Here is a 19,037-nt window from a genome sequence, read left to right on the forward strand (position 1 = left end):
TTGGTATGATAAAATACCGTTACCCCTTTTTTGAAATTGTAATTTGTCAATAGTTTTAAGCCTTAAGTGATAAGTTTTTTTTTTTAATTTAGAGCCTTCTTTTGTCAATCTTAGGAGATATATTAATCCAAATGTTGTCTTTTTCAAGTGTATTCTCAAAAAAAACCCGTGCCCATAAAAAGTGGGTAAACATATTTGCGCGCCTCTTATGTCTGGTATATGTGCAAGTAATGTAGTATATTGACAGTAAAAATATTCGGTCACGCTGATTGTATTTCCCAGCAAGCCGGTGGTCGTAGTGTGCGCGCGCGTTCGTTACGCTTTAATTTTTCCACAAATAAATTGTGATTTGAGAAAAGTGCTGCTATTCAAGTGAGTACTCGAAACGGTAAACAACTATTTATTTCCAATAAAACAATTAGAATTATTTCCTAAACACCCAAACAGTCAAACAGTAGCAGCAGTGTATAACGTGCTTGTGTGCGTGTGTAGGTGGGTGTATGTGAGTGCGTTCATAGAAGTCTGTGTATCCTTGCGTAGTCCTGCTGGCGCCGCGTGTTTTTTTTTCCAGTCCGCGTGTAAGTGTCTGTGTGTGCGTGTGTTGGAGTCTGCGTGTGCGTGTATGTGTGTGCTATATACACTTTTGCCAATATTTTCCAAGGCATCGAAATTGTTTTAAACCTCTTTAAAACATTTTGTTTGTCTAGAAAAATCAATAATTTATAGTCAAGTTCAAAGCAGCATGTCTGCTTAAGCTTTTTCGATTGCACATTTCCAATTATATGGTGAAATCGAACCAAAATAGCCGCTGGTACAGTTGATGAATAAGTATTGTCCTTTCAGTGCGAAAAAAGGGCTTACAGTTTTGCATCTACTGCTCTGCATGTGCAGCTGTTTTGAAGTCCGTTGCTGTTTGTTGTTGTTGTGGCTTCATTGTTGCGTCGCAGCTGCTGCTGTGCAAAAACAACACCAACAGCAGGAGTACAGACTCCGTCCTGCTCTAGTTCTTTCTAGCTCTTTCTAATTCGCACACATTTGTGTGTGGTCATCCCTAGGAGACCTTGCTCCCTCTCCGCCCTGCAACAACCACTTGGTCAGCATGATTCACAAGCGCCGTGAAGTCTCGCGAGATTTTTCATCAAATAGTGAAATCTTCTAATTGGAATTTTACACTTTTACAATTGCAAATCGATCAGCAGCGGCAATAGGCACAGCAACTTTAGCGGCATTTTGTGGATACTATAAAAAGCACGCGAAAAAGCTTCACGAAAACCAAATAAAATAAATGAAATATGTATTTAAAATAGCTGAGGCGTAAGCCAAACACCATCAAACTGTATGCGGGGTGCTGACGCGCAATGTCTCCCAAACGGTGTCGGCTATTCTCTGGAGCATTAGAGACATACACTGACACATACATAGGCGTAAACACGTGCAGGCAAATGTACATACATACATATGTATTTATAATTTAAATTTATTTCCTTACGCTTACGTCAAATACATAGGTGTGTATTTGAGTGTATTATTTTTTCTATTGGAAACAAGCAATAATTTCTGCACGTACTTATGATATCATGACAGTGAGAGGAAGAGTAAACAATGCGATTGCCAATAAGGTGGTGGATGAGGAGAGAAAACCAGCAGAAGGTCACGAATGCTTTTCATTGCAGTTCAAACTGTGTGCATAAAGTACAGTCTTCATAACTCGGTTCGCCCCCCTCTTCATAACGTCTTGCCCTTTCTGTTATGTTTGTTTTGCACCTAACGGATAATGTCTTGGATCTATCTGGATATTGCTGACTCTTCTTTAGAAATACTTTGCTCTCATTTCGCATTTCTTCTTCCCCCTCCACTGTTCCTTCCTTCGCATGCAGATTAGCTACATACACATGTACACATACATACATATGTTTGTATGTATGTACGTTTGGGCTGCCAAATGTCCAATTTGAAGTTTTGAGTGCGGATGATGTATTCGGAATTTTTAATTCTAAAAAGTACAGCCAGCTCACAACCATATTTTACCTTTTAGTACGAATATTTAAATGTGATTTAGAAAGTTTTTTTTTAACAATAAATATATATAATAAGTTAATCACAAATTAGTTTGCTTCATTTAGGCTTTTTTTTAAATGATACTTAAATACAAGCCCAGCATTTTTTGTCAAATATAGGGTATCTTAAAGCCTCCTAAATTATTTATGTGACGTCATACACGTGCTTACCTGGTTAGGTTTTGGATGCCATGGGAAATTTCGCACCTGGAATAGTTTCAGATGCTCTGCAATGCTTCTGGAACCTAAGAACATTGCGTGTTGTCGCGTTTATTTTTAGTTCGATGAATTCAAAAATGCCATAAATTGCACTATGATTATTTCGAACTTAGACTGTACATGGGACAGAGGTGAGGAATACACAATTTATGGAAAATTTTGCTGGCATATGTGAATATGCAGCGTAACCTTGACAGCAACTGCCATTGTTCCATATCCCAGTTACTGGTATTATCCTGGGACGCGCCTTTGCCTCGCTGACCCCTATTGTCCTTTGGGTCTGCTTTGATAGCCCTCTATTGTCCTTCCATTGTGCCAAAATGAGCCATTGTTTGATCTTTTCTCCCTTAAGAGATATCAAATTTAAGTAGTCTTAAATGCTGTATATATTATCAATTATTTGTTGAATATTTTTAATAGTTTTACGATGTTTTGAATAATGAAGATTTAAAAATTGCGATTTGGATTATTTTAAATAAGTCATTCTTAAAAGATCAGACAGATTACAAGGTGCAACTAAAGTTAATTTAATTTTCGTTTTGTATTATAATATTGGAACTAAAAATTATTAAACTGCTAAAAAGCGTGCTAATTGTATTTATATTCATTGTGAATTTTTCAATCCCCAACGAATATTTCATTAACTATGGATATGCATTTAGTTATACTAAAATTGTATTTAAGCTAAAATTCTCAATTAGTTCCCTCGACTTATAAAGGGTTTAGTCTTCTTTTTTTATTATGCTTGAACCATAATTTATAATATCGGATCATTAATTAAATTTGAATTTGTTCAAAAAGCAATTTATTAAAATCAAAACGAAATATGAAATATTAGTACAAAGATATTAAAGAAAAGGGGTTATAGTCGCAAAAGATGAATTTGGCAATTCAGTAAAGCGTAAATAATCTTTAAACTTATTTGTTATTACTTTAGAAAATTCTTCTAAATCGTGTTTAAATTAGTAAACATTTGAAAAGAAGTTTTAATGGGTTTTCTTGAGTGTAAACAATTGACTTTCAGTTTATTATGGTCAATAAAATATGCCGTTGGACAGGCGAAATTAAATTTTCAATTTGATGTATGGGCCAATAAATATCTGTCTTGAGGGATAATAATTTATTCGCTTTGAACTTTTACACGATGCTCACTGGTAAATTTCCACTTAATTGATTCGCGCTCTGTTTGCTGTTGTTGTTGTTATTGCACTTTATGTTGCACGTGTTTGTTAATTACTTTGTTGTTGGCACTCGTAGATGAAAGCATTTCCAATTCCCATCCAATGTTATTGATTTCGTTTTGAATGGAAGCGAAGCTACGCTTCATTGCTCACAGTTTGAGCAGCCATCACAGTTGTGCAACCACTGGGCGTGTCTATCTAACCTGTTGTGATTAAAAAGGTTTTACAGGCCCACCCACTTGACCTTGAACTTGCCACTTGCCACTTGCAACCAACCACCAAAGAGTCGCAACAGAAACCACCCCGAAAAAATGCAAAAACTGAAGACTAAACTAAATATGTTGAACAGGACGACAGGACATGGGGGATTTTGTGGTGGGTTCTTGAACCGGTTTTTTGGTTCCCCCCAACTTCGAGACTGAGATTTTTCCTTGCTTGTTCTGCGGCAAATTAAATCAATAAACGCGAATTAAATGCAATTGCCAGTTGCCAATGTCAAGGTTGCCGCTGACGATAGCAGTAACACGCCTCCTTCTCCCCCACCCAGTCCCCTTTACGATTTACTGACTATCCCGCCCAGGGCAGGCCTATTTTTAATTGCATAGCTACACAAATATGCCACGTTACCATATGTCATAACTGTGAAAGAAGGCTATTGTAATTTTGTAACAGAAGAAGGCATTTGTGTATATTTTTGAGGTTTACCTATCCGTCTGTCTGTCTGTCCGCTAGTAAGCACACATAAATCTCGGACACCATAAGACCTAGATCTACCAGTTTTAGTCGGAATAATATAAATTTGTCGAAGAATTAATCATTATCAATTGACATTCAGATATGGGTAATTTCATGGCGAAATTTAAAATAAGATAGATAAGCACTATATTTAGAGCTAAGATTGATTTTAGGAACTTGATCTGTTCTCCGATAAAATATATAATTTCGTTCATTTTTTGGTTTTGCGTACGAATTGGTTAATTTTTGCAATTATCACAACAGAAAACAAAACAAAAAAATTCCAAAACCATTCTTAGCTCTAATTAAAGTACTTATCTAGAGCTATAATAGTTTCAATAATAATAATAATAATAATAATAATAATAATAATAATAATAATAATAATAATAATAATAATAATAATAATAATAATAATAATAATAATAATAATAATAATATAATAGTTCAAAATAGTTTTAGTTTATGTTATTTTCAATGTAAAGAGTCTCGCACGGGACAAATTCCGTTTTGGAATTACCCATATATTGATTGTTCTTAATGAAACTATATAATAATCCTTAGGCTGATGTCAGAGTGCGAGCGAGAAGCGATGCGATAATATTGGGCGAGAACGAGCGATAAACCACTGCAACCCTTTTCATATGCAATCGCTCGAAAGATGTCAGAGTGAGAGCGAAGCGAGTTGCGAGTTCAAGCGAGAAAGCGAGAGCAAAGCGAGAGAGCAGTTTGCAACCTGCTTTATCGCTTCAACTCTCTCAGAGCGTACGATTGTTTTCTTGCATTCTGTGATTTAATTACCGTTTATTTTCAAACCTTACAAAATAACAATGTAACTCGCTTCTCGCAAAGCTCTCACTCTGACATCTTCTCGCTTTGCTCATCGCTTCTCGCATCGCTTCGCTTCGCTTCTCGCGCGCACTCTGACATCAGCCTTAGCTATATATGCGCACATTTCCAATTAACTTTGTCCCACTGTCTTTAGCTTGGGTTGGCTAACACGATTGCACAAAATACTCAAGCACTATTTATGTTTTGCTGGAATTCCGTTATTTACTTACGCCTTTCTTTCATTTTCTACAGCGCGTTTAATTATACCCGCTACCCATAGGGTAGAAGGGTATTATAACTTTGTGCCGGCAGGAAATGTATGTAACAGTTAGAACGAGGCATCTCCGACCCTATAAAGTATATATATTCTTGATCAGCGTCAAGTATGAAACACTGGATGTCAGAGATTATAATAGAGCTATATTTTTTTTTCGACAGCATTTGTTATGTTTGCACGCAGATCAAGTTGCTTCAAATTTTTGCCACGCCCACTTCCGCCCCCGCAAATCAAAAAAATCGAATAACAAGCCTAATTTTAAAGCTAGAGTTACGAATTTTGGTATATACAATAATTACTGTAGTAGTTATGAAAATTTGGTTGCGATCAGATAAAAATTGTGGAAGTTATAAAAGAAATACTTTTGTATTTCTTCAGGGCTCTTAGTTCCTTTGGCCGACAATCTGGTACATTGTGCCGTCTATGGTATATTTTGAATAGTGTACTATATCGATATACCAAACATACCATTTCGCATATTTTTAGTATTTTCGGTATATTTTGAAAATGATACCGCAATATTTTGCCTTTATTAAAAATGGGTAGCGGGTATCTCACAGTCGAGCACACTCGACTGTAACTTTCTTACTTGTTTTATACTCTGAATGTGTCAAACTCGAATGCTTTAGGTTAACTACACTTAACATACGTGTAGAATTTCTAATTAATCTAGATAAGAAATTGTAGAGCTAAATCTTTAACGTAAAAGACTGACCTTACATTATGAATTGATTATAAATACATAATCAGAATAATAAGAATTAGAATTTAGCATTTTCGAATTTACTAGAAAACATTGAGCATTAGCTTTATTTGTATCTTAATCAATTAATATAACTTTACTGAGGTAAAAGTTACGATGAGCGAGGTTTGGGATGCCATGTGAAATGGCGCAGTCGAAACAGTTTTGCATGCATTGCAATGATTGTTAAACCTGCAAGCGTTGCGTGCTGACGCGACTACAAAAAATGGAATAAATTGCGCTACGATTACTTGGCACTGCGATTGACGAGGGGAACGAGCAGAAGAAGACACAATTTATGGAAAAATTTTTGCGAACATATGAAATAGTGTAGCCTTGACTGTTATTGTCGCATGTCCTAGTTTCTGTTATAATCCAGGAGGGATGCACCTTCGACCACCTTTGGCTCATTCCCTATTCTTTTCACATTGTGTTGCCCACCTTTGGAATGTATTGAATATAACTATTAAATTATTTGATTAAAGGAATTTTATTTCAACTTGTACAACAAGATTTTATATTTATTTGCGTGGCGATATTATTTGTTAATGACATATCAAAGATGATTTGCACTAACACACCTTGCCACCCCAGAAGGGTCCACTGTTGAGCTTACACCAAGTGCCGCCTAGAAAAATAGTTGGAATTATTGGGAAACTAAAGGAAATATGGTGTAGTTTGTATACTTACCGCGATGCGGGAATGGGGTTGTTGATGGTCTTGGTCGTGCTAAATTCAGAATTCAATTATTGATAAATAAATCTAATGGAATATGATGCAGTTTTATCGACTTACGTTTGGTTGTTGTTCGCTGTTGTCCATTTGCGAAACTCAAAACTCCCAAAAGAGTCAATACAAGTGCCCAATAAATCTTCATATTTACAGCAATAAAATAGAAATCGTATGCGAATTGAAAACTTTCCTGCCTTTTATAGCATTTTATAGCGAATGATCGATACTATTAATTACCGTAGCATTCAAATTCGATAAAGTGATTTGTTTTGCAATCTTCGAAGAGAATGACATTAGCTACATTACCATGTACAATTGTTGGATCCAATCCAAATTTTCTATGACATTCAATTCAGCTTGAGTTCAAATAATAAGTACTTGTAATAATAAAAGTAAAAGTTAAATGTATTTAAAATTCAGATACGTTACAGGTAAACACATTTGAATTCACTTGTAAAGGTACGAGTCTTAAATGTAAATAATTATTTATTTATTTTAAATTTAGTTATTAATAAAGTAATTTTAAAATACCATTGTATTTATTAGAATTCCAAGATTCGGATTTTTCCTGGAAATACCTAAATATATTCTTAGTTATTTACATTTTTTTTTATTATCATTCAAAGATTCTCATATTTTTGCTGGAAATAACTAAATTCTTTCCAATGTTTTTGGTTTTTTTTTGAAAGTGAAGTCTGACATTTTGGCTTTAACTTAAGAAAAACATATCAGCGTATAGTTCTGCATTTACATTTGTTTTTATAAATAGGCAACAATCAAACCCCAGCGATCTAGCAATTTAACCATCTATCGATCCCTGTAGCGGGTGAAGGGAAAAGTAAAGTTAACAATGACAAATGAAAAACGAGCAATTACGGGCATGTTTTCAATTGCCATTTTTTTTTTGCTTTGGAAGTGCCACGACGAAATTAGCTATTCAAATAAACTTGGATCACGTGCTCAGTGGGTTACGACCTAAAAAATATACAAAAGAAATTTGCAGCAATTTAAACAATATGTGATGCAATTTTCCATTTCATTTTTCAATTGAAAAGCGCACTGAGAAAAATGTCGAAACTGGTTTGATGCAGATTCTCAACGATTCTAATTCTCATCAATTTTATTTTTTAATAGAAAATTGCACAGAGTTTGAAAATACTTTGTTAACTTTAAGATAACCTTCACTATTCATACTTCGATTGACTTCAAGATGTATTATTTTTTAAATGCAAATTATAATGAAATTAAAGATTATTTTTTTTTTAACCTTGCAGACATGGTGAATATCTCTCTGACGTGGAAACAATTATGCTGTCCTAAACGTCAGGTAAATAAAAATGTGAACTTAACAAATCCTAAGAGTAACACATTTTTCGTCCAATCTTTGCAGTTTACCAACTCGACTAAAATCAGCTCCTATTCAACATAACAAGAAACTTCTTTTCAACACTAAACTCCACTTAAACAACTACAACAATAACAACAACAACATCCAGTCGACGGCGAACTACAACAAGAACAACAACAAAAACAACACAAATTGTTACACACTTGGTTAGCCAACGAGGGGTTAAGCTTTAGTTGGAGTTAACGTGCGTCCAATCAGAAGTTTTTTCTTTAACCGAATACGGTGCGAAAGTTACGAGAGGGAGAGACATAGAGAGACAGAAAGAGAGAGCGAGAGAAGCTTTTTATTCTATTTATTATCAGTATCCAGTGTCCAGTGTTGCCACACTAAGTTTTGTGTTAGTTTTAATTAATTTATTTGCATACTTTTAGGCAGGCAGCTGAGACTTGGTTCTCAGCACAAAGAACGGAGAGGCTAAAGACCCTAATCCTTTAAAAATCGTCAGTCCGAGTGGGTGTGTGTCCTGCCACAACGCAAGTGTACTTCAATTTTCATAATGAAAATAACAACAATGAAGTCTAAGCGCAAATATGGCTGTTTAGAGAATATTTGAAAAGAATTTTTCAATTATTAACATTTAAGCTTATTTTTCGTATATATCATTTATTATTGTAGTGTATTGTATTTTATAATTTATCCCAAAAACACGTTTGTTTCTTGCACAAAACACAAACCCCCCAGTATTTATTTCCCCTTTAAAAAAAAAACAAAAACAAAAAACAAACCAAGTTCAGTTCAGACGGTTTAACGTAGCAAAGTGTGAGAGAGTAGTACGGGTGTTTTTGTCATTTGCTTTTTCGATATAAGAATACTTAGAGTTCTTAGCTACCACAAACAACAACAAGAAGAAGAGCTGCAATTTACATTTTAACAATAAGCACCAAGAACAAACATGGAGAGCTTCTCGCCAGATTTGCTTTGGATGGTCGTTATCGGCTTTCTCATAGCATTCGTTTTGGCCTTTGGCATCGGCGCCAACGATGTGGCCAACTCCTTCGGCACTAGCGTGGGATCCGGCGTTCTAACCATACGACAAGCCTGCGTTTTGGCCACTATCTGTGAGATTTCGGGAGCCGTTTTAATAGGTAAGTTGGGAAAGAACTGTAAATTTGTATACAATTGTTTCGTTTTCAAAAGCGAGCTTTCAAGTGACGAAACTCAATATTTTATTTACCTATATTGGGGTCAATACATATTATTTGAAGCTCAATATTTGTTGGATTGAAATAATCAAAAGCCATGTATTGAAAGCTCATTGATAACTTCAAAGCTTTAGATAGAGCTCAACAATCAAAAGCCCCTTCTAAATACTTTATAACAATTAACTGTAAGCTCCTTTTTACGGTAACCAATTGTGAAGATTTAGAAAAACCTCACAATTTTTTGGATTAATCAAATCGAAAAGTCGCTCCTTAAATGGTTTAACTGCAAGCTCCTTTTTACTGCAACCTATTATGAAGCTTTAGCAAAAGCTCACAATTTATTGGATTAATCAAATCGAAAAGTCACTTATTAAATGCTTTGTTCAATAGGCTACAAGGTGTCGGACACGATGCGCAAGGGAATCCTTGAGGTGGGTCTCTACGAAGGCTCCGAGGAGGTGCTGATGCTGGGCTGTGTTGCGGCGCTAGCAAGCAGCGCCGTTTGGCTGCTGGTGGCCACGTTCCTCAAGTTGCCCATATCGGGTACGCACAGTATTGTTGGCTCCACCATTGGATTCTCGCTGGTTGCACGTGGCGTGCAGGGTCTCAAGTGGTCAACGCTGGGCACCATCGTCGGCTCGTGGTTCATATCGCCGGTGATGAGCGGCATTGTGAGCATTCTGCTCTTTCTGGCCATACGCCGTTTCATTCTGCGTGCCAAGGAACCGCTCAAGGCTGGCTTTCGATCACTGCCTATTTTCTATGGCGTCACGTTCTTCATCAATGTGATTAGTGTGGTTCTGGATGGACCCAAATGTAAGTTGAAGCGGCTTTTATTATATTATCTCTAGCTAATCGTGCTGAATTTGTTGTCTCATTAAGTGCTCTATATGGACAACATACCCACTTGGATAGCATTAACGGCCAGCGTGGGCTTGTCCCTGGTGGTGGCGCTGCTGACGCAGTTGGTCGTGGTGCCTTTGCAACGCCGTTCCATTGCCAAACAGCTCAGGGCACAGAATCCAGTCAAGTTCAATTTCGAGGACTCTGTGGGTAAATGTCGACAAAATAGCCTTTGTCTCAATCTAGTTAATAATCGAATTGAATTAAATTGCAGAATCATCGCCTTCTGGCAGCCCCAAGAAGCAACGCCGTCCACTTTCGCTGGTCAGCGAGGGAAAACCATTGCCAGCCATTGCCGAAATCACCGAACTCGTTTCGCTCAGCGACAATTCGCCAAAGACCTTTAAGTTGGCGCCATTTGGACTTGCGGCCAAGAATAATAATGCTCCTGCCGAAGACTATAAAATCAATCCCGAGCTCATACGCAAGGCTGAGGATCTGCTGGGCAAGGCTAGCTTGGATAACACCGATCTGACTGTCACCAGTTTGAACTACATCGATGAGCAGCAGCAGCTGCAGCAACAGCAAAACGGTCGCAAGCTACAGGAATGCTTTAAGCGCATCCAGTCACCCAAGGAGGAGCACAAGCAGACGCAGCTGCAGGTGGCAAGCGGAGCAGCAGCAACGCCAACGGGAGCAACTGCAGCAGCTGGCAATAATAATCTGCAGGTGGTGGAAAGTGGCGGCAGTTTGGACCTCATGATCAGCTCCACATTGTCGCCCAATTCGAGCAAGGTGCCACTGATTGAGAGCAAGGAAGCGCTTCACGAGCAGGAGGAGGAGTTCAAGCGGGAGGCTGGACAGCGTGCCAGCAGTGGCGAGGAAACCCAAGAGGTCTCCATGCTCTTCTCATTCCTGCAGATTCTTACTGCGACCTTTGGCAGCTTTGCGCACGGCGGCAACGATGTGAGCAACGCAATTGGACCGCTAATTGCACTCTATATGATCTATCGCGAGGGTTCGGTCATGCAGCGGGCGGAGAGTCCCATTTATATTTTGATCTACGGTGGCGTTGGCATCTCCGTGGGTCTGTGGCTGTGGGGACGACGCGTCATTGAGACCATTGGCAACGATCTAACCAAGATCACCTCATCAACGTAAGTCATTTCACTCGATATGTAAAGCAATTAACTGACTCGGGTATCTTTTTTAGTGGCTTTACTATTGAAATAGGCGCTGCCATCACCGTACTGCTGGCCAGCAAAATTGGTTTGCCCATTTCGACGACACACTGTAAGGTCGGTTCGGTGGTCTTTGTGGGACACGTGAGTGCCGCGGGACGCAAGAAGCAACAGGATCATCAACAGCAGGGAGAACAACAACAGCAGACAGCTGAAGCAACAGGACAACCCATGGAGGATGGGAGTGTGGATTGGCATCTGTTCCGGAATATCGCCTATGCCTGGATAGTCACTGTGCCTGTGACCGCATTGCTCAGCGCTGGAATGATGTATGTGCTCTGTGCCGTGGCTGTGGATGATATGGGTCAGGTCTAAAGGCTCCACTCCATTCAATTATTAAATGTAAAAGCGCCATACTAAAGACAAACAACACAACGCTAATTAAGATGCAGCAAAACCTAAGCAAAAAAAAAGAAATTGAGAAAAAACAAAACAAATTTAAACTTAACAAAATTACTCAAATAACTAAGCAAAAAGTTAAAGAGCAGATAAAGCATTTTACTTAACGTCTAGAACAGGGGTGCTCAACGCCTATACACTGAGTGCACTTTTGTTTTTGTAGATGCTCTGTGCTTATGGCTAGTGCGCCCATACGCACCGTGCATATGGGCTTCGATTTGCATGCGAAACAAAAACAATTTTGCTTGTTTCTCCTTTACATCTCTTTCCGTCGTCACGCTTCGTTGACCGCAATGTATTTTGTTTTTGTTTTTTCCGCGAACACATGCACTGGAACTTATTCTTCTGTCTGCGTTGGCTTTTGATTTATTAAAATGCGTAATATGCTTCGTAGTTCTGGATGTAAACACAAAATACAATCGTCATTTCTCTCAGTGCACAGCTGCGCCTCAACACAAAAGCGCCGCTACATATGTACACGTTTTCTTGTGTCTGTGTTAGTAGACGCACTGCCATAAGACGAATTTGAGCACCCCTGGTCTAGAACGTCTGATCATAACTGATATTATTGGTATTACGGCATAAATATTGTTTATTATATACATACATATATATATATATATTGATATTGTAAACAAACCACACAAAACTCACCACAAAAATTCCCTTTGTTTTACCTTAGAAAGGAACGAGCCTAAAGTTTATAAACCTAATCTGATTAATGTCCAGTGCAATTGTTTATCGCATTCAAATTAACACACGCATTTTTTCGTTGAAATTTCATTAAAGAGAGTTTTTACATTCAATTCAAATTACAAAGCAATAGAGCTAAACTTATGAATAAAATACAAAACTACTACAGAAAAGCACAAAATACAATAACACTGACACTAACTCTGAAGGGGGAGCAAGCTCAGCTAAGCTTTTGATTTTACTGGCAACGCGGAGCTTTTGAGCGCGGCATGCAAATTATGCTCTGCGAGCTTTGACGCTCACGTCAGCGCAGGGGGAGCTTTTGAGCGTGGCGCGTCGTGTCGCGCGTGTGTGCGAACACAGCCGAGTCAGTTGAGTTTTGTACTTCGATGCGTTCGGTTGGCAATCGCTTGGGCAAGCTGCTCTGCAATTGGTTCGGTATTGAACTCGTAACGCCTGCGCGTGTTTTGAACGGTTAACAATCAAATTGTGTGACAGATTTAACAAATACAGCGCAATTGTTAAATATACAATAATTCGGTTGGTGTAAAAGTGTCAAGTGTGCCCCCACAACTATTACAAAACCTTAACTCGCAATTGGATTTACGCAAATTGGAGCAAAGGAAAAGAAAAGCAAATAAATGCAAAACAAAAAACTGAAAGGTAAGCTTGTGTGCACAAAAGTTGGCAACGCAAAATATAAGTTAGTTGGCAACTCTTTAAATGCATTCAATTTGCGAGTTGCAGCCAAGTCTTTGACACATTTCCCTTTCCTAACTAATTGTCTTAATTCTACGTTGTGGCACCTGCTGTTCGTTCTCTCTCTCTCACTCTCATTGTCTGCTTCCTGCCTGCACTTCCTTTTCCATTGACATTCCTAACGCCCATTGCGATTGGTTTCGCAGATTGTCAGAGTTCCAGAGTTCAATTTGTCTCGTTCGATTTGATTTTAGGTTTTCCGTTTTCCGTTTTCATTTCACATTTCTCCATTGGCAGGTTGTTCTATCTATCGATGTACAAGTATCTGTCTACATGCTGTATTACTTAATTTCTTAGCTTAATCCGATTTGCGTGCATTGAACTTTTTATTTTATTTTTTCCCCTCTCTTTTTTTGTATCATCTGAAAGGTGTGTTTTTGCCGCTCAACTTCTTGAGGTAACCAAACATGAGTATTATTATTATTGTTGTTGTTGTTCTCCTTCTTCTTATTCTTCATTTCACTGTTGTTGTTACTGATTGTTTTTTTTTTATTTTTGTGTTGTACTTCTTTGTTGTCTTGTTCTCGATTTCGAAACGTTTATTTAATGAGTTCTTTCCCAGTTTCATGTTTGTTTTTTAATTTTTTATACCCGCTACCCATAGGGTAGAAGGGTATTATAACTTTGTGCCGGCAGGAAATGTATGTAACAGGTAGAAGGAGGCATCTCCGACCCTATAAAGTATATATATTCTTGATCAGCGTAAACAGCCGAGACGATCTAGCCATGTCCGTCTGTCCGTCTGTGTGTCTGTCCGTCTGTCCGTCTGTCCGTCCGTCCGTCCGTCCGTATGAACACCTAGATCTCAGAGACTATAAGAGATAGAGCTATAATTTTTTTTTTCGACAGCATTTGTTATGTTTGCACGCAGATCAAGTTTGTTTCAAATTTTTGCCACGCCCACTTCCGCCCCCGCAAATCAAAAAAATCAAATAACAAGCGTAATTGTAAAGCTAGAATTGCGAATTTTGGTATATATAATAACTACTATAGTAGTTATGATTCCTGAAAATTTGGTTGCGATCAGATAAAAATTGTCGAAGTTATTAAAGAAATACTTTTGTATGGGCAAAACGCCTACTTACTAGGGGTCTAATTTGCTTTGGCCGACAATCTGGTATATTGTGCCGTCTATGGTATATTTTGAATGGTGTACTATATCGATATACCAAATATACCATTTGGTATATTTTTAGTATTTTTAGTATATTTGGTATATTTTTTATAATAATACCCCAAAATATATTTTTAGTATTTTTGTAGTATAATTGGTATGTTTTGAGAATAATACCGCAAAATATATTGCTTTTATTCAAAATGGGTAGCGGGTATCTCACAGTCGAGCACACTCGACTGTAGCTTTCTTACTTGTTTTATTTATAATTTTTGTATTTTTGTTAAATGCCTTTCGGCAATTGTTGTGAATTTATCATGAATGAAGTGCAATTATTTACCTTTTACATTTTACGATTTATTTGTGTTCCTTTTGCAAATGTTATAACAATTTGCCAGGCATTTTTGAGGTTCCATCGATTATAACATCGCTTACTTAATGTTCCGTAATAAGATCTGGTTTTAACATTAAATCAATTACACTTCCTTTTTGTTAACACAAAAAAAAAGGTTTCTGGAAATTTTCTAGAAAGTTTATTTAAAGGCTTTATTTCATATTCCTAGGAAAAACTTTGTATTGTCTTCAAAAAATACCAAAAGTTTTTCAATATTTCAATATTAAGTGAATCTTGAAGATTGTATTTCTTGTAAAACAAAGATTTGTATGCTTATGAATTTAATAGTTTTTAAAATTCCGAAATATGAGCTGATGGCTTTGAAAATCAATTCAAAGATCAATTTGAAGATGTTGTCATGTTGTTTATCATCTTTGCAAAACTCGTATCACTTTTCCCACTTGTAATTGGAGAATTCCTAATTTTGCAAAGATTAAACATAATAAAATTTCAGAAATTTGTTGAAGCTATTAAAAGGCAATAGCTCGAATACTTTTTGGCAAAGTCAGGATTTATCAGTGGGTTCTTCATTTAAAGACTTTTCCCCAGCTTGGTGAAAACGAGGCTAATTAATGTGGCTGTTAAGCGCGCTTAGCATGTGTTCTCAGTTGACCCATTTTGGGTTATTGAACAGGTGTCTTGAGATTTAGCATAGAGCCCAGCAAAATATTGCTATACGTCTTCTCTGATTGTTTGCCCGGCTAGCTGTAGTTCATTATTATGTGGCGAGTCTAGCGGTGATTTTGCCATTTACCAACAAAGAATACAAAGATGAAAACGACAAAAGTTTAAAGCCAATTCTTCTGGCAGAACAAAAGCCAGGTAAAGCCATTAGTTTGGCCATAGCAAATGGCCAAAAAGTCATTAAAGACGAAAATCTATTGAAATCTGGCATACAAGCAAAAAAACACGCCTTCAAAATATTTCAACGGACAGCAAGCTCTTTTTTTGTTCTGCTTCTTTTTTTATACCAGGTGGAATACCAATTGCAAACTCTGCAAGACTGGTTCTTTTAGAGAGCTACTGTGGCCTGTTAATTATGCGCTTATCAGTTCATTACTAGCTTCTAAGGCTGGACTGCAGACCGTGAGGCAGCTGGCAATTACACTCACCTCGATTGCACCTCGGATGCGCCTCGATTAATCAGAACCCGAATCAGAATATCGCATCGTATCCATTAGATACAATTTCAAATTGAAGCTGAGCAACATGTTATTATTGCTCTGCTTTTGTGCAACTTCTTTCATATACATATGTACATATACATATGTATGTACATGTATGTGTGTTCATAATGATAACTCTGATGGCCAATACATTATCCTCCTCAGCGCACCCAACTTTATCCACTTTCTCCACCTTGAGCTCCTTGTACATTTGTTGGCTCTGACTTTCTTGGCGCAATTTGCTGTGTTCCGCGATAGCACCAAAGACACTCCCACAACCATTGCACTTTTTAATCATTTTTTGTTAGCTTTTGCATATTTGCGAACTGGAATTGCAAAATCATGTGGCTACAGAAAGCCACAGAATATTTTGGAAAGTGTTTTGAGTAAATACAGCCAAGTTATACAAGTATTCAAAATGTATAAAAAAATATAAAATAAAATCAATATTAATTACTAAGGCAGAGCAAAACTTCAGTAAATTGAATTTGAGAATTTATTCTGTCTTCATTTTCTTTACACCATTATTTTAATGCATTTCTTCAATCTAAAAATTCAATTTTTCCTCAAAAAAATGAAAATCTTTGATTTTTGTTTTAAATTTTATTTTATATTTTATTTGATTATTTACAAAAATGGGTTTAATTTCCCTACTTTTGTTTTAATAATAAAAATATATTGTGTTATAAGTAAATTATTAAATATTTGGATAACATAATATGACAAATAATTTAATTTACTACTCCAAAAAAATGATTTGCTTCCAATCCTATCCTATTTTTTTTCACTTTACAGTATTTGTAGTATTATGTTAATAGTAAAATTCCAATTACAATATTCCGAAAACTGGACTTGTATCGTAATGCGTTTGTGATTGAAGTTGGTTTTTCTTAATTTTACGCTTAAACTTTCTAATGCGTTCGATGGGCTTCCTGCATCATTGAAAATGCCATGAAATTTCCTTAAAGCAGCTATCAAGTTTGCACTCCGCTTCGTCCTTCCTCCAGCTTTCCGTTTGCCTCGCTTTTTTTTTTGCATCGTTGTCGACGTCATTGTCACTAAAATTGAAGTCGTTGGCATGAAGTTTGCCGTTGCCATGGCTCGACTGCATTTCCCACTCAAGACAACATTTCATAAAGTTTATTAAACTTTAACCAAATTGTTAAAGCGACAAACCCCCCTCCCGTTTCCCCTTCGGCTCTGACTGCCCATTCACTTTTCGTGTTGGTCGCTGTAGGCGCTGCAAACAAGTTCATCAGCATTTTGGCTAGGTCCGCATACAGCCTCAACTTGGCCAAAACAAACTGCCACTTGACGGGTTCGTGGTTGCTGCTGCTGCTGCTGCTGATGTTGATGGCAATGGAAGTGTAATTGGAAATGGTCAGAGCCGGCAGTTGGAGCACGTTGCGTTTTCTTGAGTATTTTCCTCGAATGCTATTCAAATACACTCGCTGTCACTCACAAGCCACGCTTTTCCTTCGATTAGAGCAAGCTGCTAAAATGTCTGCAAGCTGAATACTAATAGTATATTATTAACTGACACGATCCGTTGACATAAACTCTGTTATTCCAAAGATACTAATTTTAAAATACAAAAAAATTGCGACTAAAATTATATACATATTTGTGAACATCAAAAATCGATTACATTAATTTCGAAATTAGTTTTTAATACAACATTTGATTACCAAATCTTTTTTATTATGAAAAATACAAAAATTCACAATGAAATGAATTCACTTAATTTTTAATTCAACAATACAAAATAGTAATTACAAAAATTCTTGAGAGTCTTTAAGTAGGATCGTAGTTTTTCCCTTTATTAATTTTCTTAAGCTTCAAGCAATTTCAAGGTAACATAACAGCATGTTGCCATTCACTTGCTCAGCATAAATGCATAAACAAATGGAAACAACATATTGCAACAAAATTGTTTTGCAGCCAATACACCTTTGACTTAATTAGGAAAATGCACAAGTGCATAAGTTACCTTAACCGACACCGCACATTAACCACATTTTTTCCATTACTCCGTCAACTGAATGATATGTCACCTACCTAGAGCAAGGCTCCCTCCCCTCCCCCTCCACCATCACCTCCACTTTAGAGTAGTTGCCTTAACTGAGTAACGGTAACCAGTCTTCAGTCAGCTCCATTTGCATTGAAAGTTGTTCGAGACCGTTCAACTTGCTCAGCGTATTCTACGCGATTGAAAACGAAAATCAAATACGACTCAAAAGTGGTTTCCTCGACTTCATTTGTATGCCACGCACATCATGAATTAACTAATTCCCGATTTGGTATTATATACGATCAACGTATTCCCATTCTAACTAATCGAACGCATTTAAGATTCCACTAATTGATTAGTGCAGAAGTTAATTTATTCACAATGACTGCTATCACATAAACCTCAACCAAATCCTGATTTCTGTCTGTCCGTTTGCAAAAATTGCGAGTGCTGAATGAATTTTACAGCTAGAGCTGTGAAATTTGGTGGGAATATTTCTTTATATTAAACGCTTATGAAAATAGTGTTACGCCTGTTATTCTTACATAAAGTAAACAAAAAAGTTAATTTTTTTAAAATAAGTAGTTTTCTATGTATTTTACAGCGATAGCTATAAGATTCCAGTTATTAATTAGTGGAAAAAGTTAATTTATTGGCAGTGACTGCTAGCACATACAATAAACATTGGCAAAATCCTGCTTTCCGTCTGTCCGTTTGCAAAAATAGCGAGTGCTTAATGAATTTTACAGCTAGAGCAGTGAAATTTGGCAGGAATATTTCTGTGTGATAAACGCATATGAAAATAATGTTACACCTGTTATTTCTATATAAACTCAACAGAAAAAAGTTCATTTTGTAAAAATAGCTAGATCTCTATGTATTTTAAAGCCAGAGCTATGGAATTTGTTGGGAATATTTCGGTGTGATAAACACATATTAAAATAGTGTTTCAAATAGTGTCACACCCATTATGCTAAACAAAATAAGTTCCCTAAAGCTGAACGACAATTTTCGCTTTACTTTTTAGCATTTATTTAAACATTTACAAGTCGCAAATAAACTGTGGCATGCAAATGCTCTTGTTTTCATTGTT

The 19,037-nt window shown here is 36.8% G+C and overlaps 2 protein-coding genes across 6 annotated transcripts in view; both read left to right on the forward strand.

Annotated features, from left to right (window-relative positions):
- Positions 1-265: 265 nt before the first annotated feature.
- Positions 266-12,681, forward strand: LOC132794369 (sodium-dependent phosphate transporter 2). Of its 2 annotated transcripts, none has more exons than XM_060804779.1 (7): positions 266-372; positions 8,049-8,101; positions 8,165-9,267; positions 9,715-10,140; positions 10,207-10,377; positions 10,442-11,324; positions 11,381-12,681. In XM_060804779.1, the coding sequence occupies exons 3-7, from the start codon at positions 9,075-9,077 to the stop codon at positions 11,721-11,723; spliced, it is 2,016 nt and encodes a 671-aa protein (XP_060660762.1). In that variant the 5' UTR covers positions 266-372; positions 8,049-8,101; positions 8,165-9,074; the 3' UTR covers positions 11,724-12,681. The 2 variants fall into 2 exon arrangements, with proteins under 2 accessions (XP_060660762.1, XP_060660763.1); XM_060804780.1 differs by having other exon boundaries at positions 318-388.
- A 174-nt stretch (positions 12,682-12,855) lies between these two features.
- LOC132794368 (brain-specific angiogenesis inhibitor 1-associated protein 2) overlaps positions 12,856-19,037 on the forward strand; it is a 41,467-nt gene continuing 35,285 nt past the window's right edge. For all 4 annotated transcript variants that reach the window (XR_009633197.1, XM_060804777.1, XM_060804776.1 and 1 more), the window contains exon 1: positions 12,856-13,163. The gene's annotated coding sequence lies outside the window, so the exon portion shown is untranslated. The remainder of the gene's footprint in view (positions 13,164-19,037) is intronic.

Source organism: Drosophila nasuta, chromosome 3 (genome assembly GCF_023558535.2).
Source record: "Drosophila nasuta strain 15112-1781.00 chromosome 3, ASM2355853v1, whole genome shotgun sequence".
NCBI classification, from domain to species: domain Eukaryota; kingdom Metazoa; phylum Arthropoda; class Insecta; order Diptera; family Drosophilidae; genus Drosophila; species Drosophila nasuta.

What these genes read in the sequence shown, in the direction of transcription:
- LOC132794369 (XM_060804779.1), top strand. Translation starts at nt 9,075, where the DNA reads ATGGAGAGCTTCTCGCCAGATTTGCTTTGGATGGTCGTTATCGGCTTT. An exon ending in TTCGGGAGCCGTTTTAATAG is followed by an intron (nt 9,268 to 9,714) that starts GTAAGTTGGGAA and finishes TTTGTTCAATAG; the next exon opens with GCTACAAGGTGTCGGACACG. An exon ending in ACCAAGATCACCTCATCAAC is followed by an intron (nt 11,325 to 11,380) that starts GTAAGTCATTTC and finishes TATCTTTTTTAG; the next exon opens with TGGCTTTACTATTGAAATAG.